This window comes from Ochotona curzoniae, unplaced genomic scaffold, assembly GCF_017591425.1.
Source record: "Ochotona curzoniae isolate NIBS_2020 unplaced genomic scaffold, NIBS_Ocur_1.0 contig_1942, whole genome shotgun sequence".
Taxonomy (NCBI): Eukaryota; Metazoa; Chordata; class Mammalia; order Lagomorpha; family Ochotonidae; genus Ochotona; species Ochotona curzoniae.
Window position 1 is genome coordinate 550,528 of NW_024465266.1, and position 21,082 is coordinate 571,609.

At 44.5% G+C, this 21,082-nt stretch overlaps 1 protein-coding gene across 1 annotated transcript; it reads right to left on the reverse strand.

Annotated features, from left to right (window-relative positions):
- Positions 1 to 517: 517 nt before the first annotated feature.
- On the reverse strand, positions 518 to 19,118 carry LOC121149324 (E3 ubiquitin-protein ligase TRIM31-like). The gene is made up of 6 exons (XM_040969851.1): positions 18,957 to 19,118; positions 7,475 to 7,684; positions 6,164 to 6,186; positions 5,566 to 5,687; positions 3,477 to 3,551; positions 518 to 1,044 (listed from the first exon to the last, which is right to left on the reverse strand). Exons 1-6 carry the CDS (start codon positions 19,116 to 19,118, stop codon positions 518 to 520), a joined length of 1,119 nt encoding a protein of 372 aa, XP_040825785.1.
- Between the last annotated feature and the right edge of the window lie 1,964 nt (positions 19,119 to 21,082).

Consider the following 21,082-nt stretch of genomic DNA (forward strand, 5'->3'; position numbering starts at 1 on the left):
GATGATGATAATAATAATAATAAAAGTTAAAATGAAAAAAATTAAAAAATAAAAAACAAGAAGAAATGGGCCCGTGTGGTAGTTGCTAAAGTCTTTGCCTTTGCATGTGCTGGGAGATCCCCTATGGGTGTTGGTTCTAATTCCAGCGCCCCTGCTTTACATCCATCTTTTTGTTTGTGGCCTGGGAAAGCAGTTTAGGATGGCCCAAAGCCTTGGGACCCTGCACTAATGTAGGAGACCCAGAATAGGCTCCGTCTCCTGGCTTTGGATCAGCTCAGCTCCAGCTGTTGCGACCACTTGGGAAATGAATCATCAGATGGAAGACCTTCCTCTCTGTCTCTCCTTCTCTCTGTGTATCTGACTTTCCAATTAAAAAAAAAAACCAAGAAATAAAACTTTAAGAGAGAGAGAGAGGAATCACACACATCAGACCCCAGACCCCCAGAAACCTTAGGTCAACCCTACCACCCTGTGATGGAATAACCCAAAGAATTTGCAATGTGACCAAGGAGAATGGCTAGGGGCTCACGCTGATCTGGGAACCTGAGAACAGCAGCATGAAGAAAGGGAAGATTTTTCCCGGGAAGGAGGTGTGGAAAGTGTAGATGTGGTCCTTGGTGGCTGCATCATAGAAGGTGACCTCCTCGCCCTCAAGATCCAGACAGACACTCACTCTCTTGGGGCAGAAGCAGAGGGTCTTCCATGAGTTCCTCTCAGTGAGCGCCTGGCACACAGCACTGGTGATTTGCAGAACCCAGAAGCCGCTTGCGGGTTCCATGGCCAGGTTGCCCTTGCGGGGTACCTGCTCCCAGGCCACGCCCAAGATGCAAGCCCTGCCAATGGGCCCACTGAGCTCAACCTCCCAGGTGTGGCGGCCAGTGGAGAAGCCTGGTGAACCCAGCACACAACGGGATGGATAGAAGCGCTGTGGTTCCGCTGGTTCCTCTGAGTGCTTTTGAGGGATCATGCTCACTGTTACCGTTTTCAGGTCCTTGGAAATATTGAGGCCGATGTGGGCTGAGGCCTCATCGAAGGTCACAGGGGCTGTGGAAACAGTAGAAAGAGGCACAGCCCTGGGTTAAGTCCTAATGGAGGAGGAAGATTTTCTCTTGTTAGTCGCGTCCATAGGGATGGGTTCTGCCACCTGTGAGCAGGCAGGCCTTAACTCCTGTGTGGACTTCCACTCTGGAGGAGTGAAGGGGAGTGGACACAGCAGCAGAGGCCCCGTGTATCCGCTAGAAGGTACTATACAGCCCATGCAATGCCCAGGAGGCCAAGTGGTTGTTACTCTAAGAATAACTCCTTCCCTTCTGAGAGTCATCACCACCACAGCCACCCTACACCCAATCCCAGGATCCCAGACCTCTCCCCTAGTTCCCTCAAGTCAGAGCCCTCAATTGCCCCCAGCACTCACTCAGCACCCGATGGAGCTCTATAGAACTCGTGGGAGCACAGAAGCTCCTTAAGTCTGTGGTGTGGGCAACTTGGGCGGGAAGAGAGTCTCTGCTTTCCGGCAGACTCAATTCTGAACCAGTATCATTTAAGTCAAAGCAGGGCTGAAATTGATGTAGGAATTGCACTGGGGAATTGGGAGTTGAAGATCCCTGATTGACTGTTGGGTCACCTTTGACAGAGAAGGAAAGGAGAAGAATGAGATCGGAAGGAGCAAGAGGGCAGGAATTCCACACCACCCACACAAGCTCAAGGAGCTCACTCTGAGGTTATCTCCTTCCACAGGTGGTGCAGTGTGGGCAGGGACAAAGGAAGGCATGCATGCCCCAATGCACAGCACACCTCACATCTTTTAGACCACCCATGGCACTTGACATTGTCTTCAAGGCCTGTGGAGGCCATAAGGTCCCCGCACCAACAGCCTCCTCCCTCTGCCTCTCATTCCCTGTTTACTGTTCTTTCTCTTTTTCTCTCCATCTCAGTTGGAGCTGACAACAGTCATTCCTCCAAGCAGCTGTGGTGAGGGCTAGGACATGCATCAGGCAGCCTGCTCCATCTCTAGGCTGTGTCCACCTTCACCCACATACCAGCTTTGTATCCCCTCCAGCTTCGCAAGCAGTTTCTTGTGTTCAAACCAGACTCCTAACTGGTGTCACTGGCTCAGATTGTGAGGTTCTCCCCAGCCACTCACTCAGCAACTGATGGAGCTCCATAGCACTTGCACTCCTGCGTAAGCTCCAGGAGTCTGTGATGTCTATGGTGTCTGAGACTTGGGTGTTCCCAAACATACAGGCAGGAGATTCTCTGCTTTGCAGCAGGCTCAATTCTGAACTAGCATTGTTTATGTCGAAGGAGGACTGAAATCGGTGTAGAAATTGTGCTGGGCGATTATGAGTTGAGGATCCCGGGTTGGCTGTTGAGTCACCTTTGATAGAGAAGGAAAGAAGAGCCAGGTCAGTGGGAAGAGAGGGTAGGAATTCAACACCGACCACCAAAGCTCAAGGAGCTCACTCCGGGGCTACAAGCTCCCAGTTATTGGAAAATGGGCAAGGACAGAGGGAGGCATGCATGCCCCAACACATACTACACCTCACATCTACCCAATCACCTGTGGCACCTGACATCTCGTCAAGGTCTGTGGAGGCTCCACCATCCCCTCTCAACCAGCCTCCTCCCTTTGCCTCTCCTCCCTGTTTTCTGTTCTTTCCCTTTGTTTTCCACCTCCGGTTGGCACTGAGAACAGTCATTCGTTCCAGCAGCTGTGGTGAGGGCGAGGACACACATCCCACAGCTCGCTCTGCAGGCTGTGTCCACCTTGGAACACCTAGCGGCTTTATGTCCCCTCCAGCCCCACAGGCAATCTCCTGTTTTCAAGACCAAACTTCCACCTGGGGATGCTGACTCAGGCTGTGTTCTTCTGTGTTAGTATTATTTTTCTCCAACAGTCACCAAAGAAGTTGGGAAAGGGAAAGGTAATTTTTGTCCTGAAACTAAACTCAGAGGCTGAGAGCTAACAGGAAAGGTGATGATTGCTTACCACAAACATCAGGAATAAAGGCAACCAGGGATTCCCTGGGAGCACCATCTCTGACCACAATGGAGGTGTAAAAGCCTTTCATTTGGCTTCAGGTCAGCACAAAAAGGATTCACTGCTGGCCTGAGCTGATGGGGCCTAAGGGTGGGAGCACTGAGTTACTATTGGAGGTGGAGCACCTAGTCATTGTCCCTCCCAATGGAGACCTTGCCCAGGAGCATGGAGATTGCCCAGCAGGGCTGCTAACATGGCAGAGAAGGCCCTGTGTTCAGTACATCTAGAGCCATTTCTTAACTTCCTGGCTCTGAGTAGGAAAGGTATCAGTTGATGATTTTTTATTACATTGGACTGTTTTTGTGTGGCTGTGAGCTATCTGTAGCTAAAAGTGTAAGACATCCTCATAGGGCCTGTTCTTCTCCCTTTGTGGGGGAATTCTCCTCCATATACCTTTGGGGGATCTTTGGGAAATCAACCCCTCACCCCCATGTACCGTTCTGCTTGTGAGTTGTTCTTGCATCTTGGAGGAACTTGCTTTGGTCTTTCTTCCTGTCATCCTGGATCTCATCTAGAGGTAGGGAACAGAAGGCATGAGAAGCTAGAGAAACTGAGCAAGCAAACCTGGGCTGCACCACAAGGCCCTGATTCCCTGGGAACAGTGAGGTGGAGTTGTCTCTCACATTCTCAGTGCATGTGAGACTCTCAGGCTGTCTGCACTGTTCCCTGAGATGTCCTCACAGCCCAGCACTGTTCAGTGGACATGTGATGAGACCACATTTTGGGGTATATAAAAATTCATGGGGATTGGCATAGCAGAGTAACTGACTAATCCTTTGCTTGCAGTGCAGGGGCATGCCATATGGGTGCCAGCTAATAATCTAGCTGCTCTGCTTCTAATCAAGCTTCCTGCTTATGGCCTGGTTAAGTAGCAGAAAAATGGCTCAAGGACTTGGGCTGTAGTACCCACATGGAAGATCCAAAAAGAAGCTCCTGGCTTTAGAGCAGCCCAGCTCCATCTGTTGCAGTCCTTTGGAGACTTAACCAGTGTATGGAAGATCTCTTTCTCTCTCTGCCTCTTCTTCTCTGCTTATAATTCTGCCTTAAGTGAAAACAAGTAAGTCTTTTTATAAAGTCATAGAAAGATAGAATTGAAAGACACCTTTAGGTAGATCTGGGGGAAGTGTTTAACATGTTGCTTAAGACACTTGATGCCCAGCTCTCTTTCCAACTCCAGCTTCCTGCTAAGGGGCACCGTGGGAAGCCCAGGTGATGGTACAAAGGTTTAGGTTCCTGCCACACACATGGGAGACTAAGATTGAGTTCTTGACTTTTGGGTTTTTCTTCACCTAGCTCTGGACGAAGTGAATTTGAGAAGTGAATTGAGTGGATGAAATACACATACACACACACACACTCTATTCTCTGTTTTTTAAATAATAATTTTTTTTAAAAAAATCATTCATTTTGGTGCAACAGTTTTTGAAAGCCATGGGCAGATTTTTTCCCCAAATATTTTCCATGAACACTTAAGCATGTCACATATAATTATAACTTTTGTAATGGTAAGTCCAGTGTTGTGGCATTGCAGATAAAGGTGACATCTGTACTGTCAACATTCTATTTGAGTGCCTCTCTATTGGACACTCAATTCTGCTGCTCCATTTCTAATCCGGTTCCCTGCAAAAGGTTTGGGAAAGCAGCAGAGGATGGCTCATTGCCTGGATTCCTGCCCTCATGTGGAAAAACCAGATGAAGCTCCTGGCTCTTGATTCAGATCTGGCAATCCCTGGCCATGTGACCATCTAGGGAGTAAGCTAGATGATAGAAACCTCTCTCTGTGTTTCTCAATCTCTATCTCTTTCTCTCTCTGAAACTCAAGTTAATAATCTCTTTTTAAAATATATATATATATATATATTTATTGGAAAGGCAGATCAGATTCATGAAGAGGAGAAAGGTAGAAAAAGATCTTGCACCTCTGGTTCACTCCTCAGATACCCACACCAGAGTGAGATGATTTGATCTGAAACCAGGAGCCAGTAGCTTCTTGTAGGTCTCCTACATGGATTCAGATTCCCAAGGCTTTGCACCATCCTTGGTGCTTTCCTAGGTCACAAGCAGGGAGCTGTATGAGAAGTCAAGGAGTGGGATCATGAACTGGCACCCATATGGGATCCTGGTGGTTGCAAGAAGAGGATTTAGCCCATTGAACCACACTGAACTGGGCCCAACAAATAAATCTGTAAGATATTTCTTCCTGTGGCTACATTAAAAATTAATTGGAGAGGTTGACATATGATGCAGCAAGTTAAATGACCCCTGGCACGCTGACATCCCCTGGGAAGGCAAGGTTTTGCCTCCTCCCTACAGACATAGGCTTCAGATCCAAATGGTCCTGAAGGTCAGGCACCCTTTGTGGCTTTCCCAAGAATGTGGGCAGTGGGTACAACCAAATACCATGTGGAATAGAGCATGGGAGAAATGCCTGAGTGAGACATAGCCATGGAAGTGTGCCATGATGCCCATGGGCAGGAGAGAATTCTCCAGGGAGGAGAACAGAGGCCCCTCAGCCTCTTCCTTACCTCCACATTTCCTCAGGCTCCTGATGATGCAGTCATTTCTGGACTTTACTTTCTTGAGTTGTTTCTGCAGGTCCAGAGGAATTGGGGTTTTGCTTTGAAACTGAGACTGAACCACCTCACTCCTAGAAGGACAAGGCAGAGCCCCATGGGGAAAAGAGGGAGAGAGGCTGGTCCTCTGGACTTAGCCTGTGGAAACAGAGTCATGAAAGTGTGAAGAACAGTGGGCATCAAGGGCTAGAGAGTGTTGACCAGGACGCGGGCACTACAGAAATGGGGCTGGAATGAGAAGCTGCCCAAGGGACTTGGAAGTGAAGGGGAGAGATGAAAAGCAGTGGGGCAGAGAGATGGGACCAGGAGGCATCCAGCTGAGCAGGGGACCTGCAGGAGGACTCAAGAAATCCAGAGAACAACTCAGGCTTCTCACAGCCAACTCATTTGCTCAGCTGATATCATCCCCCCTGCAGCCTAAACCTCTGACTGCAAAGTCTTGTGGCGTGGATTTTGGTGAGTGTGGGATGTAGATGATATCTGACATATGTTGAGAACAGAAACTAGCAATGGCTTGGGAGGCAACACACATCTGGGATGGCCATCATACCTTTGCAAGGTACCTTTAATGTCCTGGAAGAGAAAGACAAATAGCATGGTCTCAACACCTGGCTGACCCTTGGTGGCCAGGGAGGAGCTCAGGAGACAAATGGGTGTGGACAGAGCTTATGAAGTGAGACATCCCTAGACTCTCTCTCTCTCTCTCCTGCTCTCTCTCACCATGAGGACGCCTCCTCCACTGATATGGCTCTAAGTAGAGACGTGGTTAGACATCAAGAAGAGCCATCGATTATCAGAAAAAGGATGACAAATTCTTAGATGAACTTTATCTGATACTGAAATGAGCACCAGAGCCCTACTCTCTGGAACAGGAGAAAAATCAGAATGAGTTTGCATTAACTTTCTTGAAAGGATGGACACCCAAATCAGCACAATGGTTAGAAAAAAAAAAACGCAATAGGAAACGCCTGGCTTTTGTCTGGCATAGCCCAGGCCATTATGATCATTTGAGGGATGAGGTAGCAATAGCAGATCTCTCTCTCTTTCTCTCTGTCTTTCCCTCTCTCTTTGTAACTCTACATTCCCAATAAATAAATAAATAAATAAATAAATAAATAAATAAATAATTCTGTATAAAAAGAAAATTTTAGTTTCTATCAAACATTTTGAAATCTATACTTTCCTCATCATGTGGATTTTTTTTTTTGAAAAAAGTTTATTTATTTTAACTGGAAAGTCAGATTTACACTTGAGTTTAGCCAAAAGGCCGAGAAGCAATGGAAAGGCAGATTTACAAAGTGAAGGAGAGACAGAAAGATCTTCCATCCTGTGGTTCATTCCCCAAGTATTCGCAACAGTCGGAGCTGAGCTCATTCAAAATCAGGAGCCTCTTTTGTGTGTCCCTTATGGGTTCAGGGTCCCAAGGCTTTGGCCCATTCTCTATTGCTTTCCCAGATATGTTAGCATGGAACTGGATTAGAAATGAAGTAATCAGGACTCTAACCAGCACCCATATGGAATGCCAGTGTCCTTTAACATGTTGAATGAAGCTTCTCTTATGTGGCTTTTAATACATTGCTAAATTGCCCATGTGGACATGTTACAATTCTAAATTAAACTGGGTAGTAACTCATATTACATTTCTAAATTACATATGCAGTTTACATATTTCTAAATCACACATGTGGCTCATACTGTCCTTCCAAACAACACATTATCACCTTGACTCGTTCTGCTGGGTGGGGCTCCCTAGAAGCAGTGTGTATGGGCAGACTCGGGGATTCTGACAGGTGCTGGGTGCTAGGCCAGACACTAGGGATGGGCTCTACCTTGTGGGGATTCTGTCCCTCAAGGGACTTACCTGTAGCAGCTCTCTGGGTAGCATCTGCTGCTTGGCCTTCAGGGAATCTATGAGAGCCTTGAGAGAGCTGAGCTGTGCCTGCGTGGCAGCGTTGTAGTGTTCACCCTCCTTGGTGCCCTCTTCCTCCAGGCGCTCAATGCTGGACAGGAGGAAGTTCTCTTCATCCTTCAGTATCTGCCGCAGGCACTCGAATTCTGAGTGGATCCGTTCCTATTCAAACACCATCTGGGCCTGGGGGTGAGTTACAGGGACACAGAGAAGAGATGTTTTCAGCTGTCCTTCTACCCACACTGTTCCATTTTAACTTTTGTGTTTGATTATACTGAGTATCAGTGTAGAAGTGGGTACAGACTTTAGAGGAAACAAACTTTTCTTTTGCTTAAAAAATTGCTTGTTTATCTGAATGGAAGAAACACAAGCTCATGCACATGTGTGGACACATATACAGAGAGAGAGAGAGAGAGAGACAAAATCTTCTATCTGTTCTATCTTTTGGTTCACTCCCCAAATTACCAAATTGTCTGAGCTGGGCCAAGTTGAAATTAGTTACCAGGAACTCAATCCAAATCTTCCACATGGGTGCAGGAACCCCCAAGCACTTGAGTCATCTATTGCTGATTTCCCAGGTATATACGCCAGGACTTGGACTGGAAATGGACCAGCTGGAACTCAAGCCAGTACTCATATGTAATGGTGAGTTGAAGGAGACAGATTAACCCCCTACACCATGATGCAGGCCCTGAGAACACACATTTAAAAGCACTTCCCATGGCAGTGTTGTGGAGCAGCCCATTAAGACACTGCTTGCATTGAAAGCATCTCATATTCAAGTGCTGGTTCAAGTACTGGCTGCTCTGCTTCAGACCCAGTTCTTGCTAATGCACCTGGGAAGACAACTGAAAAGAGCCTGAACACTGGGCTCCTGTCACTGCATGGGAGACCTAGATGAGGCTCAGAGCTGACTTCAGCCTGGACTACCTCCTTGCCACTGAGGTCATTGGAAAGTGAAGCAGTGAGTGAAAATTCTATCTTCTTTCACTGTTACTCTTCCTCTCAAGTCTTGAATTTTGTTTAAATAAAAGCACTTAATTTGTGCTTACTGGTAAACTCTGTTATAATTCTCTGTTACAATTTATGTCATAGCTTTTGCTTTTAAGAATTTGGTTATGGGCCCGTTGCGGTGGCGCAGCAGTTAAGGTCCTCGCCTTGCATGCCTGGGATCCCATATGGGCGCCGGTTCTAATCCCGGCGGCCCCGCTTCCCTTCCAGCTCCCTCCCTGTGGCCTGGGAAAGCAGTTGACGAGGGCCCAAAGCTTTGGGACCCTGCACCCGCGTGGGAGACCCGGAGGAGGCTCCTGGCTTCGGATCGGCATAGCATCGGCCGTTGCGCTCACTTGGGGAGTGAATCATCGGATGGAAGATCTTCCTCTCTGTCTCTCCTCTCTGTATATTCGCCTTTCCAATTAAAATAAAAAAATAAATAAATCTTAAAAAAAAAAAAAAAGAATTTGGCTAGGCCACTGTTCTTGCCAGGACAGTAGGTGGACTAAGTCAGCTTGGGCCAAGTACCCATCAACGTGTATGAGATCTCCCACTGGGAGGAGACCAGAGATAGAGTTTGGGGAACTCTTGTCAACATGCATTTCCTGTAGGTGCACACAAGAACTAAGGCAAGGAACAGAGCAGACCAGCCCATGCCAGTATCTGCCAGCACACATCTTTTAGGTCTGGCTGCAGGCCAGGCTCAGCCAGTTCATAATATCTACTGGCATATATGAGAACCAGGATGGGGTACAGGACAGGCTGGTGAGCCACAGCATCAGCCAGTTTCCATTAGGGCCAGGACTGGAGGCTGGCTGACTGTGCTGGATTGGGTGGTAGCACCTGCCAGCAGGAGTTGGAATGGGGGCAAACCAGGCCAGGCCAAGCTATAACACCCACTGGAAACTGTCAAGGTGAAATGGGCAATACCAGATTGGGTCACAACACCCACCAGCACACATGACATAGGGGAAGATGTGTAAGCCCTGTAGGGGAGATATGGGGACTCCCTTGTTGGGTCACTGGTCCAACTGGTGAGCATGAAAGCTGGGAGTTGGGGTAGACCAGGCTGAACAATACTTCAATATCTGTGGCCTACATATAAAAAGGGGTTAGGAGTAGAGCCTGGCTGGGCTAATTAATTATATCTACTGATACAAGCATGAGCCAGAGTAAGTGCAAGCAGGTTGAACTTTGCTGTAGTATCAGCTGACAAATTCTGGGACTGGTGGCAAACCCTGTCGAGCTAGATAGCAGAACCACCTGGATAGTGCAAGATGTGGGAGTGGGTTCAGTGGGAAGGCACCTTTCTGATGGGCTGCAATTGTGAACATAAGAGTGGGTCTGGCTGGACAGGAACTGGACAGGCACTACATGAGTGTGGACTGCAGGGTGGAGTTGGTTGGGTTGAGTTAGGCTTTAACGCTCAATGATGTATTTGATATATTATTGGGATGTAGGACAGACTGGACTGGTCCACTGCACATACCTGCAGGCACATGAACCAGAGCTGGGGCTGGTCCCATGGGGATTATTATGGGTCATTCTAACTGGGCTGCAGCTCCACATTTGGTATGTGAGGACTGAGCATGTGGTGTGTAGGGCTTGGCTGGGCTGCAGAACCCATTGGTTTACACAGGAAGGAGGGCAGAACAAATTGATCAACTACCCTAGCAAGGATTAACATCAAATTTCTGGGTGAATGGAGACTCTGAGATGGACTATGTCTGCCAATCAACCTTGGAAGGATTTCCTCATACTTGGAGCAGCAATATCAACAGCATCTCAGAACTATTGAAACCACTTGGGCAGTACCCGCAGAAAATGCTTCACAACAGGGACTCTTGGATGACATCGGTTAGCTGTTCCCCAACCCTGGGCATTGAGGCAGTTGGGAGGCTGGGCATGATTTCTCCCTTTATATTCTCCCACCACACCTTCACCAGATACAGAAAGAAGAAAAAGAAAATATATAAACAATGGTCTCACCCACTCTCCCCTGATCTTCAAAACTTCCTACCCTTATCAACTATACAAACATCATCAAAGATAAAATCGAAAATTTAAAAATAAAATAAAATTCAGGGAAGATGTCTATTAGGAAAAAATTTAAAATACCTTTAGATTAAAATAAACTTATATCTTATGCCGTTTTGCACATATTTTTGCAGTGTTGTGTATGTTGAATTACACGCTATGTTTTGTTCTTGGCTTATTTCACTTAGTATGTTTTCAACTTCATCTATGAAGTAACATAAGTTGGAATTTTGTTCCTTAAAAGACTGAAATACCATTTCATTTAATGTATATATTACATTTGAGTGTTTGGTTGTCTACTTGTGGATGTTTAGGTTGTCTCTACCTTTTGTATATTGCAAATAAAGCAATAAGCATTAAGAAAAAGGGATCTGCCTAAGACTCATCTTTCCAGAAGGTTGTTCAGTTTTAATGCTTTCATACAAGTTTTTTTCCTTTGATACATCTAAACCAAAGCAATACAGAGTGGAGTGTTTCCTTACCATGAAGTTGAGATTTTGCGTATGCCAGTTCCTGCTTCTTTTTTTTTTTTTTTAAGATTTATTTTTATTATTTTCTCATTGGAAAGGCGGATATACAGAGAGGAGAGACAGAGAGGAAGATCTTCCATCCGATGATTCACTCCCCAAGTGAGCGCAACGGCCGATGCTATGCCGATCCGAAGCCAGGAGCCTCTTCCGGGTCTCCCACACGGGTGCAGGATCCCAAGGCTTTGGGCCGTCCTCGACTGCTTTCCCAGGCCACAGGCAGGGAGCTGGAAAGGAAGCGGGGCCGCCGGGATTAGAACCGGCGCCCATATGGGATCCCGGGCATGCAAGGCGAAGACCTTAACCACTTGCGCTACCGTGCCGGGCCCTCCTGCTTCTTTTGCTCCAAGACCTCAACACACAACTGAATCTGCTCCTGTGGGGAGAGAGACCTTTAGCCTAGGCTCTGCCTGGATTGTTCTTGGCTACATAAAAACCCCTGATCTCTCCAGATAGCACATGAGAGGTTCTAGGGAGTTCTGGGAGTGTTAATCCACACTTCTTTCTTGCGCTGGGGGGAAGGGAGAAATCAGAACCTCTGTGACCTAAAAGACAAGAGGGTTGCTATGATTCATTATGAGTAATGTTTGGATGGTACTTCAGAAAAATTCCCACAAACCTTCCCTTACCTATTCTACCAACTATTTTAGCAGGGATGTCTGTGGTCTGTTGCTAGTGGACTGGGAAACTAATGAAGAATGGCCCAAGTCCCTGGGTTTCTCCACTAGTTTGGGAGAGCTGGGAGAAGCTCCTGGCCCCCAGCTCAAGACTGGCTCAGCTCCAACGGTTTCAGCAATTTGGGGAGTGAAGATGGAAGATCTCTCTCTCTTTCTCTTCCTCTAATGCTGAATTTCAAATCAGTAATTTTGTTTTAAGACATGAATGCAATTTCAAACCTGAAGAATCGGAAGCTCAGAGAACCCCAGGGATTCCTTGAAAGTCACACAATCAACTCAAAGTCTAGATTTGAGCCCATAGCTTTTTAAAAAATTTATATTTTTAAAATTTATTTTTTATTTTGCTTGCATAGTTGAGAGGGATGCATGCACATGTACTTCTCTAATTAGGGTGAGGAGGGTCAAGGTATGTAAGAAGGTAAGTGGGATGAATGCTTCATTTCCTTTCTTTTTTTCCTCCTATTTCTGTTGGGAGAACTTAAGGAAGGGAGAGAGGGGGCAGCACCTTAATGTCAAACTGAATTTGACATGATGACATTTAAGAGACCCCAGTGTGGAGTCCACATCTTCTGAATTAAATTCATGTGTCTTGGGGCCAACACTTGGCTCAACAGACTAACTCCCCATCCCTTGTCTTCAAGTGCCAACATTCTGTGTGGGTGCTGGTTCACATCCTGGTTGCTCCACTTATGATCTAATTCTCTGCTTATGGCCTGAGAAAGCAGAGGAGGATGGCCCAATTTCCTAAGATCATGAACCCATGTGGGAGACCCAGAAGAGGTTCCTGGCTCCTGGTCTCTGGCATAGGATTGACTCGGTTCTAGCAATTGCAATAATCTGGGGAGTGAATGATTCTATGGAAGATCTTTTTCTACTTCTCTAGGTAAATAGGCCTTTCAAATTAAAATAAATAATTATGTTTTTAAAAATTTTAAATCTATTGAGGCCTGAGATGATGGCCTAATTAGCTAATCCGCTTCCTTGCAAGTGCCATGATCCCATATAGGTGCCAATTCATGTCATGGTTACTTCACATACAGTGCCCTGCCTGTGGCATGGGAAAGTGCCAGAGAATAGCCCAAATCATTCAGACACTGCACCCTTATGGGAGACCCAGAAGAAACTCCTGGCTCCTTGCTTCAGATTGGCTCATTTAGGGTTGGTGCAGCCATTTGGGAGTGAACCAGTAGATGGGAGGTCTTTCTTTCTCTGTTTCTCCTTCTTTCTGTAGATATAATTTTCCAATAAAAATAAATAAATAAACAAATAAATACATCCATAAAAAATCATTCTTTTCCATCTTCTTTTATTTCCTGAGTGTAAGAGACAGTAGTACCCCAGAGTAGAACCTTGAGCTTATAGATCTGGTCTATAAGAAGCCTGCAGGAGCCGGCAGGGGAATAAGGGAGGGTTCCTTTGCTGGACAGCTACTCCCACAGGAGAGCATAGGCTGGGATGGGGGCAGACCAGACTAGGCAGAGCTACCACACCTGTGCACCTCATGTGGACTAGATTAGGGAAAAGCTGGGCTGGGCAGATTATTCCTACTGGTGCAAACAAAATTAGAGTGGGCGAGGGTTGTTTGTTCTTAGCCACAGCATCAGCTGGAATCTGGGAGTGGGAGAGGCCTGGGAGGGAAATAGTGGGCTCATCCCTCTTGGGTTACCACTTCCACAGCAGGACATAAAACTAAGATAGCAGCTGGGGTGGAATGGGGTGTGGGACAGACTGGATTACTGCCTCACTTACTGGAAAACCAGGGTAGGAGGCGGGCCTGGTGGGGGTTATTGTGGGTCGCTCCAACTAGGCTGCAGCTCCCACTAGTCTATGTGAGGGCCAAGTATGTGCTGGGCAGAACCAGGCTGGACTGCAGCACCCATTGGTTCCAGTGGAAGTCAGGAGTGAAAACAGAACCAACCCAGCAATTACAACCACCAGTTGATTGGGGCGATGGACTGTGCCAGGCCATGTACTTGTTAGCACATACAAGAAGTTTCTTTGGAGATCTTCCTAATCTAAATGCTGGAGTCAGAACCCTAATGAAGAAAAGAGAGAAGACAGAACAGGTCAACCAACCATCTCAGCTATGATGGACTATGTCAATCAGTGGATTTTTCAAAGACCTTATAGTGCTTGGAGAGGCAAGATTGGCAGCAATTCATAACTGTGGCAATATCAAAACCACTTGAGCAAGAACCTCAGAGGAAGCCCTACATCTGGGACCTGGGGAGGGTGGGAAATGGGGTGGGTCTTCTCCCTTGATACCCCCCTTTAAACATGAAGGTAACAACATGGAAAACATAGTAGTATTATCCACTTTCCTGTAGCCCTTGAACCTTCTTACCCTAATTAACTATGTAAAGATTGTCAAAATAAAAAAAATTATATATATATATATATATATAAAACAGAAGCCTGCAGGAGGAGAATCAGATGGCTGAATAGGGTAAGGATATGTTTAAACTGATGGAGAAACATCTAATCACGATGAAGCAGAGAGGACACATTCCAGGAAATAGGAGAGGACAGAACAACGGCTGAGGGGTACCTGGAGATGGACAGACATAGGAAAGCAGCAGAAATAATGGTGTGGTGTGGCAGTGACTGACTATACAGCAAAACTCAGCCAAGGGCAATCTGAACTCCATCAGCAGCGGAACTCCCCAGCAACCAAGTAGGAAGGGACTTTCACTGGGAGCTTGGGAGGTGAACAGAAACAAAGAACTGTCCATCCTACTGGTCTGTTTGATTTCACCAGGAGCAGAGACAGAGCAGCAGGTCCCAGACAGGCAGTGCAAGAAAAGGGTGTATTTCACAGCCCAGTTAGCCCCCTTAAGCCAAATTGGGTTCCATTTTGTGTAAGGAAGCAAAGGCAAGAAAAAGGACAGAGCATGTACCGAGCTGGAAGGAACTAATTTCTGACTCAGTGAACTTCAGCAAGACAGAAATGGGTAGCCCTCAGACCTGATGACCAGCAGATGAAGAACTCTAGTAGTGGCATTTTATATATTGTGGTAAAAGCTTAGGACTGCAGGGGACAACAGTGAACTGTGCATGTGATGAGCTCGCAAGAATTCACTGAGTTCAGCAAATTACACTAGTCCCAAAGAGAAAATAATACCGACTGTGGCATCATATGGGTCAAAATAGGTCCGTGTGGTACCCAGACCTAATGTCCAACGTGTTCCAGCAAGATCACCACCACCAACATCCTAGCAATTTAGGACACCTTGTGTCTCTCTAATCCTAGCACCTGCTCCAACCAGAAGTGGGAGAAAGATTGCAGAGACAACAGTGCAAACCCAGCATGGTATCATAAGAGGTGGAGAGTGGTGGGCAAGAAGATGGAGCTACAGAGATCATGGTGGAAATCTAACATAAGAACCCAGACCTGGAATTTGCTAGAGGGAGTGGCACAATTGGCTACAAGCAAAGAGCCGTGTACCAACTGCAATAAGTAAAATTGAACTGTAGACCTCTGGGTGACACAGCTTAGAAACCTGTCCCAAGGAGAAAAATCTGATAACCAGAAGTATAATAATCAAGAGCAAAAGAAGAGACAGAGGCACAATGAATACTACTGAAAACTCCCCTGCAAAGGAGTAAAATCATAAGCCAACATCAGAGTTAACTGAGGAAGACATCAAGAAAATGGTGGATACAGAATCCATAAGACTCATTTTAAAGCTTCTGATCAACTATGAGAAGCACATAGAAGAGTTCAAAGAACTTAAGGAAATTGTTACACAAGCAATAGCAGCAATAAAGCAAATCAAGACTGATATAGAACACAGTAGAGCAAATTAAAAGTACAGTGGAGAGTCTCCAAAATAGAATGAAACAAGCAGAAGAAAAAATCTCAAAATTGGAAGGTATTTCCTGTCACCAGGGGAAACAAACAAAAAGCTGGAAGCAGAGCTGGATCAGGCCAAAAAAAGTATTCAAGAATTGAAAGACACTATTAAGAGGCCAAATCTAAGAGTTATGGGAGTCCCAGAAGATGCAGAAAGAGAAGCTGAGTTTTAAAATGTATTTAATGAAATAATAGGAGAAACTGTCTCTAATCTAGAGAAAGAATTGGGCTGGGAAACAACATCCAGGAAGGGCACAGAATTCCCAACAGGGTTGATCAAAAACAATTTTCACCAAGACACATGATCGTCAAGCTCTCTTCAATTGAAAATAAGGAAAAGATCCTTAAATGTGCATGTGAAAAAAATAAATTGACATATAAAGCAATCCCAATTAAACTCACAGAAGATATGTCACAGGAAACACTACAGGCAAGAAGAGAATGCAGTGACATATTCCAGATTCTAAAAGACAAATATATCAGACCAGAATAATATACTCAGCAAAGCTTTCTTTTGATTTGAAAATGAAAATGAAATTCTTCCACACTAAAGAAAAGTTAAAAGAATTTGCTTCTTTCAAACCTGCCCTTCAAATGATACTTCAAGATGTTCTCTTTACACAGAGGAGGAATAGCACCCAACAAAAACAATGGCAAATGTGAAGAACATCCCACTACGATGACGATAGAAAACTAAGCCAATGAATAACCCATTCCGAAAATGACAGGACCAAAGTATCACCCATTCATATTAACCCTGAATGTAAATGGCTTAAACTCAATCAAATGTCATAGATTAATAGATTGGATTAAAAAATGAAACCCATCTATTTGTTGTCAAGAAGAGACATGGTTCACCAACAAAAATCAGCAGAAACTATATACCATGGATTTTCATTTTTTTTTTGTTAGTTTCATCTCTTCAAAACACTTTCTTCTGATTGAATTATTCAATGACTCATAGATCATAGAGTAGCATCATTTTCTTCAAGAAGGTTCTTGATTTTCTTTTTTTCTTCAGTGACACGTCAGTCATTCAGTAGCATGTTATTTAACTTCATCATTTTAATTTCTTTTTTCTTCCTATTGTTTTTGCTTTGTAGCTTTTCATTTAAAGGGATGTATAGTAGCTGTGTAATGGAGACTATCATATCTAGTAACATTTTATTTAACTTCATGGCATTATAAATTTTAATTTTTCTTCATTTTTTTTATTTTATATTGTGACTTATCACTATAAAGGGATGCATAATAACTGTGATATGGAGACCAACATATTCAGATGTGAGGATACAATGTAGTATGCATGTCTACTTTCAGACAAAGATGGACTTCCAATGAAACTGTGTACTATATCTTTACATTAGGATGATGAACTCACTGCCATTGTCCATGCCCACAATGATGAACATATGACTGTTTATGAAGAACTATATTTTAGTAATGATATAAAGGAACTAGGTGGATGGGGGGGAAATTGGGGAGGGGTTAAGGAAAATCTCAGAAGCATATAGAAGTGTATCATAAAATGATAATAATAGCTAGAACCATCCTGAAGAATAAGAAGTTAGCAGGGGGAATCACAATCCCGGACCTCTGGACATACTATAGAGCAGTGGTTATCAAAACAGCCTGGTACTGGCACAAAGACAGGAAGGAAGATCAATGGAATAGAATAGAAGCACCAAAAGGGAACCCACACAAATACAGCCAATTAATCTTTGACAAAAAGACCAATGACAGTCCAAGCAAGTGGGAAGGCCTCTTTAGTAAATGTTGTTGGGACAACTGGCTGATTGCCTGTAGAAACAAAAAGATAGACCCACATCTATCACCATACACTAAGATCCAATCTACATGGATAAATGACCTAAACCTACATCCAGAAACCTCCAAAACTCTTGAAAGAAAATGTAGGAAATACCCTGCAAGACCTAGGAGTAGGTCCTGACTTTCTAAGAAGGACACCAAAAGCAATAGCAGTTGAGAACAGAATAAACAAATGGGACCTCATCAAACTAAGAAGCTTCTGTACAGCAAGGGAAACAATCAACAAAGTAAAAAAGCAACCCACAGAGTGGGAGAAGATCTTTGCACACTACATAGGCGATAGGGGGCTAATTTCCAGGATATACAAAGAACTTCAAAACAACCAAAAAACCAAAACAAACAAGCCACTCAAGAAATGGGCACGGGAAATGGGCAAACATTTCACAAAGGAACAAGTCCAAATGGCAAACAAACATATGAAGAAATTCTCCAGTTCCCTGGCAATAAGGGAAATCCAAATTAAAACATCGATGAGGTACCACCTAACACCAGTAAGATTGGCCCACATAAACAAGAACACCAATGACACTTGTTGGCGAGGATGCAGGGAAAAGGGAACCCTACTCCACTGCTGGTGGAGCTGCAAATTGGTACAGCTTTTATGGAAATCAGTCTGGAGAACACTCAAGCAACTCAAAATCTGCATACCATATGACCCAGCAATAGTACTCCTAGGAATATATCCAAAACACCTGTTTCACGACAAACCAACATGCATCCCTATGTTCATAGCAGCACAATCAGTAATTGCAAACACATGGAAGCAACCAAAATGCCCATCAGCAGAAGATTGGATAAGAAAGCTTTGGTTCATCTACTCCATGGAATACTACTCAGCTATTAAAAAAAACAAAATGCAGTTCTTTGTGGCTAAATGGGCACAACTGGAAACTATAATGCTAAGGGAAATGAGTGAATCCCAAAAGGTTAGATACCATATGTTTGCCTTGATTTAACGTGTAATTTTTGTTTGGTTGTTTGTTATTTTTTGAATCTGTCATTGATACTGTCTCAACCCAGGTGTTTTGAAGAATGGAACTTGTATTATTTTTAACATATTGTTTACCCAATACTATGTCAATTAATTCCATAATGTTGTATATTGATACTGAGGTTTTGTAGGGGCTTTTAACTGACCGGAACTTTACTCTGTTAGCTCTACCTTCAGACCAGTGAAGGTCTCCCCAAGAGGCCACTGAACTTATCTGGACAATAAGACGCTGGACTTTATGCTAGATATGTGCTTGCAAGGAAGGAATCTCAACTGAACTTGAACTGTGGTTATGCAGCAAGGTGGAGGAATCCACTATGGGGGGAGGGGTATGGGAGGGGTGGGGGGAATCCCCAGTGCCTATAAAACTGTATCACATAATACAAGGTTAATAACAATAAAAAAATAATAAAATTTTAAAAAAAGAAGCCTACAGGAGCCATGGAGAACAAAACCACAGGAATGAAGTAACAGCTTGCACATCTCCACTGAACCTCTGTCAGCAAAGGGGAGCCCCAGTGCCTACCTGGTGATGCTTGGCAGCTTCTTTTATCCGGCTGTATTTATGGGATTTGTGGACCTTAGAATTACAACAAACCACACAGAGGAATTCACCATCTTCCTCACAGAAGTAGTACAGCTTCTTCCCATGTTTTGGACATCTCAGCTGTTCCTCTTCTTGCTGCATCCCAGAGAGATACACAGCTTGAATTCTCTCTATCAGATTCCCCAACAGCAAGTTTGGAACAAATGTGTCCTTTATCATATAACTGCAGAGGGGACATTTGAAGAGATCCCTGGAAGCTTCCTTAAACTGAGTGATGCAACCATGGCAAAAATTGTGCCCACAGTCAGTGGTGACAGGGTCCTGCAGAATCTCCAGGCAGATGGGACAGGTCACCTCCTGCTGAAGGTTGGTGGAAAAATGTTGGCTGGTCATGTCAGAGCATCCAGGCTGACCCACATCTGCAGAAATCCTGGAAGTTGGCAGTGGATACCATTGCCAGAAGAGAGAAGGGAAGAGAGCAGGTAGAAGTCAAAGAGTGTGTCAATCAATCATGGGAGCAAGGTGGGAGGAAAAGAAGAGGGAGGACAAACTGATCCAAAGGAGTGAAGTTTTCTATCCAATGAGCATTCTGGAGCGAGGAATCAGAAGGACAATCCTCTTCATTCACCACTTGGGAACAAATGGCTACTGAGAAAATATATTTGCTGATTATTCATATGGTATGTTGTTTTGAACCTTAGACTGGTTGTGTATAAGACAGGTGACTGGATCAGAAAGGGCAAGGTGCAAAAGCCCAGTCATAAAAGACTTCCTAGCAGCATTAGGAAGGGAATGGAAGGCCTGGCAGGCATCTTTGGTGAGGTCATAGGCAGGTGGAGTAAAGTACAGAAGAGGAGAGAAGAGAGATAAAGACAGAGAGAGAGAGGTGGGGAGAAAGAGAGGGGGAGAGAGAGAGAGGGAGAGAGAGAGAGAGAGAGAATATGAGATCACAGCACTTGCCATAGGGAAAGAGAGAAATTAGATCTACTGTAAGGTAATGTGGCTCCTCATTTTTAAGAATATTGTGAAAATTTGGAATATATAATCATTGTCTCAAAACATTTAGTCTCTTCAGGGATTCCAGTCAAGTGGAAGAAACAAGAAACTTCCTTTCTGTTTTTGTTTCATTATTTATTTTCTTTGTTTAATATTTATTTTCTTTAACTTCTTTGAGACAGGTATAGAGAGAGGGACTAAGAGAGAGGGAGATCTTCTTCCAGCTGCTAGTTCACCCCCCATAAGACCACAATTGCCAGCACTGAGCCAGTTTAAAGCCAGCAGCCAGGAGTTTCCTCTGGGTCTCCCACATAGGTGCACAGGCAGTTGGGCCATCCTCCACCACACTCCCAGCAGGAAGCTGTATTGGGAAGTGTAGCATCCAGGACACAAACTTGTGTCCACATGAAATGCTAGTGCTGCCAACTTGTCACTCCACCACACTGACCCAAGGAACTTTCTTTCTGCAGATCATTCTCTTTTTCACATTGTTCTTAATTTTGGTGGAGCTCTTCCTGATGCACGCCAGTGACAGTTGTCTGTCTTCTGTGAAACTCCCCTTGTATGCCTTCAACTCTTTGCTTTGTGTGTTATGACTCTTCTGTGTTTCTTCCTTTTTCATGGTGACTCTAATTCCTGACTTGTTTTCCCCTGTAGATGAAAAACAAGCAGTACACTGATCATTTCTATCTGATGCTTATCCTAGGTCAAAAAGGTGTGGTGAATGATTTTATGATCATAGATGGGCCATATATTCCACCTGGCTTTCCTTCTTTTTCCTGGTTTAATTATTAGCACTATCCCCGTCCTTCTCAAAGTGCACCTTTTGGATGATAAATTACATGACTATTCTAATCCTAGCAGCTGTTGGAAGCCAAGGCTTTTGGAAATGTTTTGCTTCCAAGTCTCTGATTGCTTTAAAGCTGAATTAAAGCAATGGTTTTTAACCTATACTCACCCTAAACTGCTGGTTCCCCAAGACAGAATTTACATTCTTTGATTGGCATAACAATATAAAAAATGGAAATTTGAATGTCTTTAGTAGGGTGCCTTCCTTCTCACCACACTATTACCTTGGCTCTCCTTGTCTTGGCAGACATCTCCTTGTC